Below are 14,892 nucleotides of genomic sequence, written 5' to 3'. Positions count from 1 at the left end.
TTTTTGCCCCCGAATTGGCATTCAACCGAGAATCTGCATCAAGTAAATAAAATACGTTATGCGATCCAAATTTTTGCTCGTGACACGGAATTTTCGTTCTGACTTGAAACCTGTCTTTCGTACCAACATTTCCCCCATAATTAACAATGTGCATCATGAACTTAGAATCTCCCGGTTATCCAAAACCTACCCGATGGACTAAAATTCGTTCGATCTAATGATATTGTTAACGACTATGACTTAAAATCTTCTACGTGATCTAAAATGCACATCATGACTTCGAACATGTTATGTGATCGATATGACGCTAACCAAAAAAAAAAAAGATCTGATATAAACGAAAAATTGTCATGTCATAATAAACATTGTCACTGCGAAAATTTCTTAGTGAGCCATATTTACTCCATGATACAAACTTCGCATTATGAGCACAAATACGTCTGGTGATCAAACTTGGATTCCATGGACCAAAATCTGCATCCTAATTGAAATTTGTCACTACAAGAAAACATGGCTTAAGCAACTAAAAACTTAGCAAGCACCCAAAATTTTCGTCGCTTCAAGGATCAAGCTACTTAACTTGCGACCATCAAACAAGCGGCTCGGTATTAATATATATCCACTAATTTGAGCGACCACATAGAGTAGTTTAGTCGGTAAAATTCTTTTCCCGTTAAGAATATAGCAACCGCCGTTGTAGGTTTGGTAGCTACTTACTTCGAGCTAGGATGACCAGCGATTCAATAAGTATTTGGTTGGTCAAACCTATCTGAGCGACTAAATTTAGCGACTACCCGTTCATTAGAGAGATTATATGAGATTTATAGGTTTCCACATTTCATTGTACCTAATTATCTGTGTTACCAAAGTCTCTGAATTAATGGGTCCAACGTATTGGTTTGTTAAATGTATTGGTTTGTTAAATTTCTTGTTCTTTTCTCAGATATTGATTTGAAAATGGGTCCAATGTAATGAGCATTTTCAAATGGAATTCTCTTTTCATCAGATCAAAGAAGTATAAGTAATTGTTTGCTTGATTTTGACGATACCAGTCTTCTTTTGTTTATTAAAAAAAAGATACCAATTTCATTTACAAAGCTAAGCTTCTTTTACAGTTTCACGGCAGTATGAAAGAAAACAAACAACTAAAATTAATCCCAGTCCATCTCGTTGTCAGACTCTTCAAATTCGAGCAAATCATCATCTAGTAGTATAAACACTTTCAACATCAGCATCATCTTCATCGACAGCTTTCCCTCGTCCTTGTTCTGGCGCAACGTAAGTGACGGTTTCTTCCGGAACATCACACCTATCCCAAACAAAATTGTCATCATCATCCTGCTGCGGTTCAAGTTGTACATCTTCCATAGAATAAGCCGAGTACAAATCCTGTGCTGCTTCACTAGGACTCAAATCTGTATTAATATCACGCACCGGCATATCATAATAGTTCCGAGGTTTTAGTTTTATCACTGTCTGCCACTGGGACTCCTCTCCTTCATTCACATACATAACTTGTGATACTTGAGAAGGTAACACATAAGGTTCATCTTGCCAACAACTTACGGTTCTATTAACAGCAGTAACAACTCCATGTTTATCTTTCCTGCATCCCCTATCACTATCTACATCCCGCCAATCACATTTGAAAAGAACAACACGGAATCCACCCACATACCTCAACTCTATAATATCAGTTAGCACTCCAAAATAATCCTTCTCGATGGTTACACATACTCCAGCGTTTTGTGTCGTTCTTCCCTGCTCCCAACGTTTTGTCTGAAAGCGGTACCCATTGACCGTGTAAATGTTGAAAGACAGAGCTTCTCGGCAAGGACCTCCGGCCAATGATAATAGTTCTTCACTCACCTGACTGGTCTCTTTGTGCAGTTGGTAAATCTGTTTGTTATAGAAAAAATCCCGCCGAAGTCAGAAATCATAAGAAGCCTGTGTGGCGAACAAAACATGCATGTTAATAGTATTGAATTGAGACTCACTTTACGTTCAAACCATCTAGGAAATTCTTCTGTGTGTTTTCTATGTGCGTGGCTAGTTCCTTCAAGCATAGATTTGTGTTCTCTGTAAATTGCCATAAGAAAATCATTCAAATACATGTGCACGAAAACAATCTCACAATCTAGCATTATTCACTGTACATAAGGAGAAAGAGCAAGTAGAGAACACGTACTCCTCATATTGGTGCACTTCATCACAATTCTTGAGAACATCCAATTTCATTTGTTGGAACTCTTCCTCTGAAAACGATGCCACACGTTTCTTACCTTGAAATTCACCGGATTGTCTGAAAACAGACAACTTATTAACTGCTGACTGAAATCGAGTGTTATCCTCGTTTCTACCAAGTTGATTAAACTTCGTAACTACACTATTCATATGGCGCTCAATTAATACGAGAGATTCTTCTATTATTTGCCCTTTCACCATCGAGCCTTCAGGATGAGCTTTATTCCGCACATAACGCTTTAACTTCCGCAAGTACCTGATACATAGGATAGAAAAACTATTGTGTACCCCATAAACAAAGTTCAACTAAATCGACAGTAACCAAAATGAACTAGTGAAAGTCGATCAATCTTTGATATCAGTGTAACTATGACATATATAAAGCCTCATTTGGAAATTCATCCATAGCTAAAATCTGTGATATCACTTAGACAATCTTTACAAATACCATCAGATCACAGAAAAGATAAAATTTCCAAGGAAAATGACATTGATATAGTCGTACCTCTCAATTGGATACATCCAACGATACTGCACCGGACCACCAACCTTTGCTTGTTCTACTAGATGAATGGGCAAGTGCATCATCACAACAAAAAAAGATGGGGGGAATATCCTTTCTAACTTGCACAATGTGATTGCAATACTGTCTTGTAGTTTGTCTAAGTCAGCCATATTAAGGACAGTAGCACACAGAACTTTGAAAAACATACATAACTCAGTCACTTCTTCACACACATCATCTGGCAAATTTCCACGAATTGCTATTGGTAACAAATGTTCCAATAGAACATGGCAATCGTGACTCTTTAGACCAATAAGCCGCCGCTCTTTAAGGTTCACACATCGAGAAATGTTTGATGCGTACCCGTCAGGAACCTTAATTTCCCTCAAAAGTTTACAAAATGAATCCTTCTCCTTGTTCGACATCACATATGAAGCGTTTGGCACCCTATACTTATCCCATGTTCTCGTCGCCCATAAGTCCTTCCGTATACCCATCCTTTGTAGGTCCAATCGAGCTTTTATATTGTCTTTTGTCTTCCCATTGACCTTCAATATGGTCCCCATCACAGTATCACAAACATTCTTCTCGATATGCATCACATCTAGACTGTGGAACAATAAAATCGTACTCACGTAGGGTAATTCCAGCTGGAAAATGCTAATTTTCTTCCAATTGTGATCAAAGGGTATCTTTTCTACTAGACTTTGTTGATTGGCGTTCTTACCAAACTCAACTTGCTCTAGCTGATCCAACTGCTCAAGTATTTTGGCCCCATTTAATAGCTTTGGTGGTGGTCGTTTCTCCTTTTTCCCATTGAAGGCTGCCTTGTGATCACGCCATTTATGATCCATGGGCAAGAAGCGACGGTGGAACATGTAACACCACTTACCTACAAATAACATTTGGACAGAATGATAAGAGTTGGGCATAAAAGGAAAGTAATCCAAAATAAGTAGTAGTTCCGCTGTTACCTCCATTGCTTAATCGAAGTGAACATGGGTCATTATTGCAGCACGGACATGCAAATTTTCCCTTGGTACTCCATCCAGAAAGCATGGCTAGGGCAGGGAAATCGCTAATAGTACCTAATAGTGTTGCACGACATAGAAAGAACTCTTTCTTTGAAGCATCAAAAATTCGAATACCGCGCTCCCATAAATCCTTCAATTCCTCTATTAATAATTGCAGATACACATCAATATCATTTCCTGGTGATTTGGGTCCTGAAATTATCATAGACAAAATGAAATTGGAATCTTTCGTACACATCCATGGTGGTAAGTTGTTGTTGATTAGAACAACTGGCCATGTGCTATGAGGATTCGTCATATTTCCGAAAGGATTCATCCCGTCAGTAGCTAATGTAAGTCTCAGATTACGAGGCTCGGCTGCAAATGTGGGGTGCATCTGATCAAAGCTCTTCCAGTTCTGAGAATCTGCCGGGTGCCTCAAAAGTCCATCATCGATACGTTGTTTATGCCATATCATGTGAGGAGCGGTCTTCGGACACATAAACCACCTCTGAATTCTTGCCTTTAAAGAAAAATATCGTACTATCTTTTCAGCAACTTTCTTCTTAGGTTTTCTTTTTGCACTAATATCGGATTCACCGCCTCCCCATGACCCATCATTTTCCCATCTGCAAGCATGACAGACCGGGCACTTATCCAAGAGCGAATAGTCTTTCCGAAACAATATGCAATACTTAATTCACCGTTTCTATTTTTTTCTAGTTCCTTGGAATTTTTTGATCACTGGTCACTATTTAACTTTTTTTTTTTGTTCTAGGATTACTATATCTTAGTACCTGATGATGAAAACGCTGAAGAGGCTATTAGAACACAAATGAGGTTGGCTTATGTTAGATATCGATCTGAGTTGGCGGCGTACTACAGAACGTTTGATAGTCATGAGGAAGCTTTGCGACATCCATCCCCAAGAATCCGCAATGTTGATGATTGGGATTATATGTGTGACTTCTTTAACACTAATGTAAAGTTTAAGGTATATAAAATTTGCTGGTCTTACCCTTTGCAATGAATTGACATTTTAGATAATTATATTTTATGTGTTAACCTTTAACATGGAGTTGCGGTGTCCAGCTAGTTGCTTGTGAATCTGATTATGATTTCTCTATCCTAAGAAACAGTAAAAAGCTATATTTTTGGTGAAGGAGTGTCTCTTAATTTTCATTTTTATATTTAATTGTAGGTTGCGTCTGAGAAATCAAGGGATGCACGTAAGGCACAAGTTCTGAACCATACCAATGGTACAGAGAGTTTCGCCAGAAAAGCGTATGATAGGGTAAGTTTTAAATTATTCATTGATGCCTTTTCCTTGTTCTTCATGTGTTAATTACTTTTAACAGTGGTAAACTCACAAGTTCTATTTCATTAGGCGCGCAAAAATCTCCCGATTGATCCACTCAGTATGTTCATGGTAACCCACAAGGCTAAGAAGCTTGGTAAACTGTGTGAAGATTGGCAGGTACGAATCTCCTTCACTTACTAGTAATAAATTTGAATAATGCTTGAGACTTACTGTTGGTCTAAATGTGAACTAAGCATCCCAAGCTACAAGGTCCAGATACGCAGCATGTGTCATTTGTTACTGTTGGTCTGATGGCAATGTGTAGCTCAAATTTGTGTAGCTTTTTGGCTATGCATTTCTTACTGTTGGTATGATGGCAATGTTTTCATTCTTCCTAAGACTTTTATTAGCAGATGTTGCAATATTTAACTTGAATCCGTTTGGAGATTCTTCTTATTCTATTACTGTAGTTTTGTTTTGTTGTCTTTTCTTCATTTTCTCCATAGTAGCTACATAAGCTTGAATTTTGATTTAGTTGCTTGTTTTTACAACTTGTATGCAGAAAGAGATGAACCAGATCAGTGAGCAGGTTCGCCGCGGAGAAGTCACACCACCACCTGAGGAAATATATGCAATGGTTGTTGATCCACGTCGTATAGGGGCTAAGCGTACTCGTAAGTCAAAAGTTGCTGCCCGCTTCAGTTTATATGAGAAAATGAAGCACAAATGGTTGCTCTCCAAGAACAGTTGGACTCTGAAAAGAAGAAAGTTGCGAAGCAAGACAAAGAAATCTCAAAGCTTCAAAAGAGGGAGCGTAATCTCAGAGAGTACTTGAATGATGTTTTGCAGACGCTTGGTTGTCAACCTGTGCCAGATGATTCAGAAGATGAGTCCCAAGATGAAGGTGAACATGAAGTTGATGATCGATTTACTTGGGATGATGTGCAAGAAGATGAAAATGGCTGTGCTAGGGACGATGATGATTTGCAAGAAGATGAGAACAATTATGTTGGGGACGATGATGATTTGCAGGCAGATGGATGTGCTAATGATAATTAGGAGAATGAATTGTCAGGGGAGGATGAATAGGATGAATGTTGAATGTGCAGTTTTATTTTGGTGAACATACAGGTCCATGCCTTCACTGGCTCCTTTTGTTACTTTTTTGTGTGGACCTGTATGGTTCTTGTTCTTTTCTGGGATGGTTTGCAAACAATTGGTTAACTTGATGGTTTTTGTTTTTTGTAACAAGTTAATTTGCTTGGGTGGGGATACTGATACCACGTGTAATTAAGGAATGGTTTTAATTAATTGGAAGTGGATATTATAATTATGAATCTTAATTAGTAATTACCTTCAGTATTAATTTTAAATGGTAATTAATTTTCGGATTTCTAAATCAGGAGTACAAAAATTTGGTTTAAGCAACCACTTCAGGCCATGTATAGGTATTTTAAATGCTCTTGGGTTGCTTGGTCTAGCTATGAAGCAATCAGAAATTATTTTAATTGCTCAAAGAGTACTTGGTCTAGCTAAGAAGCGATCGGTATTTCACTCTCTAGTTTTGGTTGGTCTATCTATGAAGCGATCGGCGTTTCACTTGCTCAAGTATGGTTGGTCTAACTCTAAAGTGATGGTTATTTTGCTTGTTCTAAGCAGGTCGGTCTATCTATGAAGCGATGATTATTTTGCTTGCTCTAGGTGAGTCGGTCTAGCTATTAAGCGATGATTATTTTGCTTTCTCTAGGTGAGTCGGTCTAGCTATGAAGCGATTAACAAAGGAGATGCTACATGATAGTTGGTTGATTATTAAAACAATTGCCTAGCTGCTCTAGATCTATAGAGATCCTACCTTTTGCAACTTAAGAGCGAGAGCCAAATTAAGTCGCTCTAAGGGTTAGAGCGATTCAATATGGGCTTTTCCAACCAAAACTGCCAGGTTGCTTAATCCAGTTTTTCTTGTAGTGTGTCATTTGGACATAAAAAATTCACAGCTCAAAATTTATTTTTTGCGATTTGAAACCTGTCTTTCATTCGAACATTTGCATCATGATCTTAAATTGCCTTTTTTTTTAGTAGCTAGGTTCACCGACTTGTTAATGAGAATAAATATTGTGTGCCCTAATTTTCAGCTGATAATTGTTTATCATCTGTTTTAGCAACCCATTCGAGAGCAGAAGTAGAAGCATTTCTAGAGTACATAGCATCAACAATATGTTTTCCATGCTTAGTAAAATTCTTAATTCGAGAACGAAGATCCTTATCGAGATAACTCGTTTTAGTTTGAGGATATTGTTTTAATTCCTTTGATTTCATCATCATCACCTTCTTCTTCTTATCATCAACATTAGCATTAAGATCCCCAATTTTTTTTCGCAATCTCCTCCACACTTTGATTCATCACAACCTTCTTATCAAAAATCTCTTCAGATTCTAACTTCTTCTCAGATTTTGAGGTTTCATTCAACCGTTGAAATTCCAATTCATTATCTTTCTTCCCCTTTCGTTTTCCCCATTTCCTTCCCCATGTCCTATTCTTTTTCTTCCCCTCTTCCAGAAAAATCTCTTGAATCTCCTTTTCTTGTTTATCAACAACTTGATTAACAGCAACATCAGAATAATTCTTGAAATCCTCTCTTCTTGTTCCAGAAGGTTCACCATAGAGAAGTGTTCTAGTTCTAAGAATCTGATCTCTTCTAATAATCTCACGTCTCAATCTCTCTTCTTCTTCCTTTTTTCTTTTCATCTCTTCCTCTTCAACAATCCTTCTCTTCTCTTCATCTTCTTTCAATTTCTTCAATCTCTGCTCTTCTTCAAGCCTAAACCTGTATTTAGCTTCAGCCTTCTCTCGGATTTTGAGTTCTAACTCAGCTTTCTCCTTCTCTCTCAACTCTTTCAAATGCCGCAGCTCACATAGTTTGGTGGTAAAACCACCTTCGTTTTCCAATCCATCTTTCTTTCTTTTGATCAATTTTCCGTCACTGTTTTCATTTTTCTTTTCTTTTGTTTTCCCTTAGATTTCCATCAACAAAAAGTTAATAGGTAAAGAAGTTTGAAGATTTTGAATGCTCTATAGAAAGAGTCTAGGGAGAGTAAAAAGTAAATACCCTTGGTGGAAAGTGGAAAGCCAAAGGGTAACTAAATTGACCGTTTATTTTCTCATCCGGTCTATTACGAGCATCTCCGATACAAGGGATAAAGATCTTAAAATTGAATGACACCTAGGATTTAAGATTTTTTGCATCAAATTTCCATCTCCAAAACAAAGGTCAAGGTAATAGAGAGAGATGGCATGGCTAAGTGGGGGTAATAGAGAAAGTGTAAATAAGACTTTCATTATGACCTTGGGACTTAAAGCCACATCATTATTTTGTCTCTAAATTCAAAAATGTTTGTTAGATAATATCTTGGGGGTTGGAGATCAACTTGAGGTAAAAAAATTTACATTATTTTTTTTTGTCATTTAGTAATGACCCACACATAAAAATGTGTTAATAAGACCTCCACATAGGATGACCTTGATCAGGACCGGCCCCATAGGGTAATCAGGGAAAGGCCCAGTTTAGGGCAGCAAAAGCCTGATTTTACACTAAGGGGTATTCTTAGAAATGAAAGAAATTTATGGACTAACTGATGAACTATAAAAGTATTTGGGGGCAGGAGTTTATTTGATATTAATGTTTGGGGACTCATATGGATGATTCTTCTTTAAACTTGTTAAATATTTTTTAGTTTTTGGCATACGTTTTTCTCTTTTTGCTTTTCTCTTTTGGAGCCTAAAATTAAAGAAGAAAAGTGTTCTAGATAGCTATTTAAATTTTTTGTATTGTCTTAAATCATTGATCTTGATGATCAAAAAAATGTAACTTAATAACTCCTCTTCATTTCGCTCTTTTTCTAATTCTAATACACATTTAAATAGAGAATAATAAGGGTTTATATTTTGGTCAGAAGATGTTGGTTATTTTCGATCGATCTATTTTACCATAATTAATTCAGATTTTTTTTTAATTCTAAAATTCAAAAATCTTTTTAGGACTCGTTGGCGCTGTTTACTTAGTTGCTTTTGGTGTTTTTATGAAACTGTTAAGTGATAAACCTGTGAAAGATTGGAATTTAGGGTTCTAAAATAAAGAATGATTATCTTTTATTATCAGAGTTGTGTAAAAAAAATATTTTGGGGGGCATCAAAAAAGAATTCTGCTTTAGGGAAAAAAATTCTCAGGAACGGCCCTGCCTTGACCCTATGCATTGGAGATGCTCTAAGTCAACCATGAGTTCTGCAATCTTCACCTAACTTAAAGACTTTCATCTTTTTTAATTTTGTTTTTTTTTTTGCGTGGGGGGCTTGGTGAGAAGAATGGTTGAAAATGCTCTGATTGGTGGTTAGGGGCGGAGCCAAGGATTGACTAACCCTGGCTCCAGCCCCCCTAAATTCTCAAAAACAACATAAAAACTCTTTGTTTTAACTATGTTTTTTATATTTAGTCCACCAATAATAGTATTTTAGCCCATTAAAAGTCCTTACATTTTTACGGATGTATTTTAGCACCCTAGAATATTTTTTCTGGCTCCGCCACTGTTGGTGGTGGTGGTTGATGTTTGCACACCACGCGAAAATCATGAGATTCCACACATTATACTTCTTTCAACTAATTGCAGGTGGGTCTGGGATGCTTTCTTTGTGACCCCGACCGGGAACTACAAAGGTTCATAGGCACAACGAGGGTGGGTACATTGCTCGACGGAGCAGGCAACACTATTGGCTATGGAATATACCAGTAAACAAGTTCAATTTCGAATAGATGCTCAGACTATTAGGCTAATAGTGGATTAACAACAATGGCTCATCAAAAAACATCAGAGTGACAATTAGGTGAACGAATCTAAATCCTAGACCCAGGAGTGACAAACCCTTTTGGCCGAATGCCACCTTGGGTTGGACAGTGTTCTCCCGTAAGTGTTTTCGAGAAACATCTATTGGTAATTAAAGGTGATCCAATTTGGAGGCCCATAAACGAGCAAAATATAAAAGTGAAAATTACTGGGAGACCCATTTTATCATACTTTTCTACTGAGAAATCCACAGACAGAAAACTTCAGGCGCGCTCCCATTTTTGGGGAAAAATTATTCCCAAACCTAAAATTTATAAAATTTGATTTTTTCGTATTTTTATTTCTTCTTCAGGCGAATTTCTTCTTCAATTCTTTTTCTTTTCTTTTGGGCAAATCGAGATGACACTGAAGGGGTTTCGGTGATGATTTGTCGATCAGAGATGGATGATTGTTGCTATCACTGAATGGAGTGATCTGAGAGATTAACAAGAAGTCGGATAATGGGTTATGTAAATGGTTATCGATCTGTGAAGAGGTATGACGAATTGAAGAATTAGGTCACATATTTATGACTGCATAACATGTTTACACAACTCATATCATCTGAAGCTTCAGAAAATAAAGAGAACAATATATAAGGGACGGAAACAAAGTTGAAGAAGAAGCAGTGAAGATGAAGTCAGACGAATCAATCAAAAAAGGACAAATTCATCTTTTAACTCATTCCTTTTCATTCTATTTATTATTTTTCAGATCTAATTAACAATCTTTTCTTTGAATTTTTTTTATGACGGCTTTGTTCGTTCTTCAATAAGAATCCGACGAAGAACCCAATCTCGTCTATGCTAGACAATGGAAATTCAGGGTCAGGGTCCCTATTTCAGATTGAGAATCAAGGAAATGGATCCGTTGCGATGTGGATGGAATTTGGGTGAACTTGTATGTGAAATGATATGAATGAATTAGATAGCTTGCAGTGGATGAATTAGATGGTTTGCAGTGGATGTTCTTGGCAAGATAGAAGGCTGTTAACATTCAAGACATGGAAGAAATTGAGTCAAGACGAAGACGCAATAGAGGGTACAGCTTTCTTCCTCTCTTCTCTGTCCATACAGATATGAGAGGCGTTGCTGTTAGGCATGTCAATGGATATCCGTTAGCCGTATCCGATTATCCGATTTCCGTTAGGTTTACTTCCGTTATATCCGTTATCCGTTAGCCATAACCGAGAACTTAAGGGATATTTTTGTGTTAAAGTAACGGCACCGGTTTAGGCGTTTCCGTTAGCCTTATTTCCGTTACCCGCTAACATATATACCCATTCATCCATTTAGCCTTTAGCCCATACATATTTTCATTCACATCGAAGAGAAACTAAGAAAACACCTTACCTATCCAGTCCCCGTTCATGTCTTCTTCTCCTCATCTCTTATGAATCTTATTCTTCTGCTCATTAGTTCGTCCGAGACTCTTAGTTACAAACATCATCTCTTCATCTCTTTTCTAAGGTTTTTCTTAAATTATATTTTGAGTTCAATTTTGATTTTAAAATTTAATTTAGGGTTTCAGAAGTGATTTGTAAAATTAGAATTTGATGGAGAGTTTAGTTTGATTTAGTGAAGAGTTTGGTTTGATTTTGTTTACGAGAATACATATTTTGAATTATTGAAATTGATTTTGAATAAAGCAAGAAGAACAAGCTGCTACTGTTGCTGTTCATATGGGTTTGATTGATGAATATATGACGAGGTTGAGTAGAAATTAGGGATGGGTTTGTATCCAATTTGATTTTCCAACAAGAAATTGAGCCAAGAAAAGGCAATAAATTGGATGGATGAGTTTGGGTTGGAATCAAATATGGATCAATTTCACAGAGAGGATGGTTCTGCTGTTGTGGTTAATTAATAGCAAGGATGATTCAAATGGGTCTGGTGATGTGAGATGAATGATTATGTGGTATTGTTTGTGTTGATTGCAGATGTAGTTCTGTGAAATGGAAGTGTTGATGATCTGAGATGGCACTGGTACTCAGTGAAGATGGTGGTGTAGCTGTTAGGTTTTTTAACGGAAATTATCGGAAAGTTATCCGTTATCCGATAAGTCCAACGTAACGGTAATGGTTCTGATTTTCATAATTCCGTCGACACTTAACGGATATCGGTTAACCGATAATTTTAATGGCAACGGTAGTGGAAGAGCCATTATTTGTTACGTTAAGTGTCGTTGACAGCGTTGTTGTGTTTGATTGTGGCAATAATGGTGCAGATTGATGAAGATTTTAAGTCCTTGATGGAATTGGAGTTATGGGTTTGTGATTGAACTTGAATGTGCAGGAATTGGAGAGCTGGATATGGGGTTTCTTGATGCACAGCAACAACATCAATTTCTGCTCAAGAGCTGTTAGAGAAAATGCTTGAATGTTTCTGATGTTAAAGATGGAATTTAGGGGTTGGTTGTTGGTTACTGAGAGCTGCAGGAATCAGTTGGTGTTCTTGTAGTTGCTGTAGTGCTGCTAATGGAGTTGTTGTTGACAGTGGTTTGACGGATGGTAATGAAGCGGTGATGCTGTTATGACTGCATAACATGTCATGCAGTCGAGAAAATGTCTACATAAACTATTATGCAGTCAAGGAAATGGATGCATAACATATTATCCGGCATTTTTTTTATTGGGTATGAAATCGTTGCATAACTTGTTATGCAGTCAAGAAAATGCATCGAGAAAATGGATGCATAACATGATATGCATCCGTAAATATAGTTGCATAATGCATTATGCGTCAATCTTTTCTGTATGCACTAAAATCAACCAAAATAATTGTTACATAACTTGTTATAGATGCATAACTTTGTTATGCAGTGGAGAAATTTGGTTGCATAATTCGTTATGCGTCTGCAGAATGTGTTATGCATCTTTTTTGGTGGCTGCATAATGGTTATCTATCAAGTTTTCGAAAATTTTGCCTAAAATGATGATCATCTCCGGTTTTTTCGTGAAAAATAAAAAATTTAATATTCTTGTTTATACTCGTTGTGTATCTCTCTTAAAAAGATTTCCAACGATATAAAATTTGTAAAATTCCAAGGTGCGGATATTTAGATATGTTATATCCAAGTTGCGTTGCCAATTATACCCCTGATGCATAATTCGTCATGCGGATGCATAATCCGTCATGCAGACGATTTTAATAATTTCAAATAATTATGGGTGTCACTGTACCCAAAATTAATTATGGACCTGACAATGAAAATATTATTTATTTTGGATCTCACCCTAATTTTTCCAAAAATATAAAACTAATTAAAGACGATGCATATACATATTTGCTTCAGATCATTTATACATATTAGCTCTACAGAGTAAAACGACCTGAATGGTGCAGTTAATTCTAAGTTCTAACATGTGAATGTACAAAAGGGGTTGATTCAAAATCCAAATTCAGTGTATCTAGATTGCTTGGGTACCAGATGGTGTAGTCTTGTAAGGTTTTCCTCTACGAACCGATTTGCATCTGTAAAATTGGTTTACCTGGTCTTGAAGCAATCCTGCCATAGTGCTCAGGCAGTTCTCACGGACTTGCACAGATGCCCTCCATTGAAGTAGGTCCAGCAATTACAAAAAATATAAATAATAAAATAGATAAAATTGCAAAAGGTCCAGCAGACCCAATGAATCTCCAAGCTTGGGGAACAACTGGTATTCCTGCAACATAAGTTTCATTATGCATTAGTAAATTGGGAATGCTTGCATGATACAAGGTACAAGTGGGAATATTTATTACAAGGTGGCAACCTTCCATTAGGTTTAGGTTCTCTTGTTATTGGACAACTGCTGAAATTGAATCTTGACCTGAAGTTGAACTAACTAGCATTGCCTGTGCAACATTAAGCCCTAAATATAAAACAGTTTCAACACGCATTATCCTACATTTGCACATAAGAAGTCCTAAAGGCGTCTTTGCAAAGTCCTAAGCAGTTACTCACTTCAATCAAAGTTTTCCCTATCATTGAACCAGCAGAATATCATACATTTATATGTGACATAAAAAGGTTAGAAAAAAAATAAAAAATCATGGGCTTATTTATCATGTAATCGTTCTTAAGCAGGATGGTGATAATGACGGGTCCAAAGGAATGCATTCCATCCCTACAGTTCCCTATAGATCTTGACCAACATCCACTGACTAGACTAGCTTTGCTAGCCAATGTTTCTCAATTTCTTTTTATATGCAGCTCAACCAGTTGTCACATGACCTAAGATCCCAATATGTCAAGCTTTTTTTGCTCTGGACTGAGGTCTGGACAAAGGATAGAGAACCCAATGTAGTTGGACGAAATCCTACACTACACCCTTCATATAATTTCATTGTTGATCAACTCATTTTTAAATTTACACTCTTAATTTTATTGATTAATTTTTGAATATTCTTACAAGAAAGATAAAGAAGTCAAGAATGATCTCTGCTCTGAACTTTCTCTCTCCTATTTACTTGTTTCTTACTCAAAAAAGATCTCTTCTCCTTTACAACTCGAATGACTATTTATAAAGAAATACATAGTGGATGACAGCTAATCTGTCCTTTATTTTCGGATATGGTTTGCGACATTCTCGCAACCTTACAAATGTTAATTTCGCAAACTCTCTAATTTTCGCAGGACTATCACATCTTTCTCATGATCCTTGCTGACATCGTTTCTGAAATTGTTCTGCGACGCTATTGTGTTGTACCATTGATAATTTCGCTGAGACATAATTGTTGCGAGATTCTGATCCTACATCTTGCCTCTTCTCATATCTTCTCTACCAAGTAGAGAATGATGTGAGAAATGCCGCAGCTGTTCTCTTATTTTATATTCTGCATTTATCACACGTATTCTTTCTTCCGTTTATTTCTCGACACGTCTTTTGTAACCGTTGCCTTTTAACCGCTTATATCTTTCCGTATTAATCGTGTTGATTTTCTCGAGGAGAACTTCCCTCTATATATATTCCT

At 36.8% G+C, this 14,892-nt stretch overlaps 1 protein-coding gene across 1 annotated transcript; it reads right to left on the bottom strand.

The window, feature by feature from the left end:
- Positions 1-1,200: 1,200 nt before the first annotated feature.
- Positions 1,201-2,394, bottom strand: LOC113336043. The gene is made up of 3 exons (XM_026582038.1): positions 2,189-2,394; positions 1,998-2,079; positions 1,201-1,899 (listed from the first exon to the last, which is right to left on the bottom strand). Exons 1-3 carry the CDS (start codon positions 2,392-2,394, stop codon positions 1,201-1,203), a joined length of 987 nt encoding a protein of 328 aa, XP_026437823.1.
- Between the last annotated feature and the right edge of the window lie 12,498 nt (positions 2,395-14,892).

Source organism: Papaver somniferum, unplaced genomic scaffold (assembly GCF_003573695.1).
Source record: "Papaver somniferum cultivar HN1 unplaced genomic scaffold, ASM357369v1 unplaced-scaffold_150, whole genome shotgun sequence".
NCBI lineage: Eukaryota > Viridiplantae > Streptophyta > Magnoliopsida > Ranunculales > Papaveraceae > Papaver > Papaver somniferum.
The sequence above is the reverse complement of the archived record's forward strand: the minus strand, read 5'-3'. Positions and strand labels throughout refer to the sequence as shown.

What these genes read in the sequence shown, in the direction of transcription:
- LOC113336043 (XM_026582038.1), bottom strand. Translation starts at nt 2,394, where the DNA reads ATGAATAGTGTAGTTACGAAGTTTAATCAACTTGGTAGAAACGAGGAT. An exon ending in GAAGTGCACCAATATGAGGA is followed by an intron (nt 2,080 to 2,188) that starts GTACGTGTTCTC and finishes GGCAATTTACAG; the next exon opens with AGAACACAAATCTATGCTTG. An exon ending in CTAGATGGTTTGAACGTAAA is followed by an intron (nt 1,900 to 1,997) that starts GTGAGTCTCAAT and finishes TATAACAAACAG; the next exon opens with ATTTACCAACTGCACAAAGA.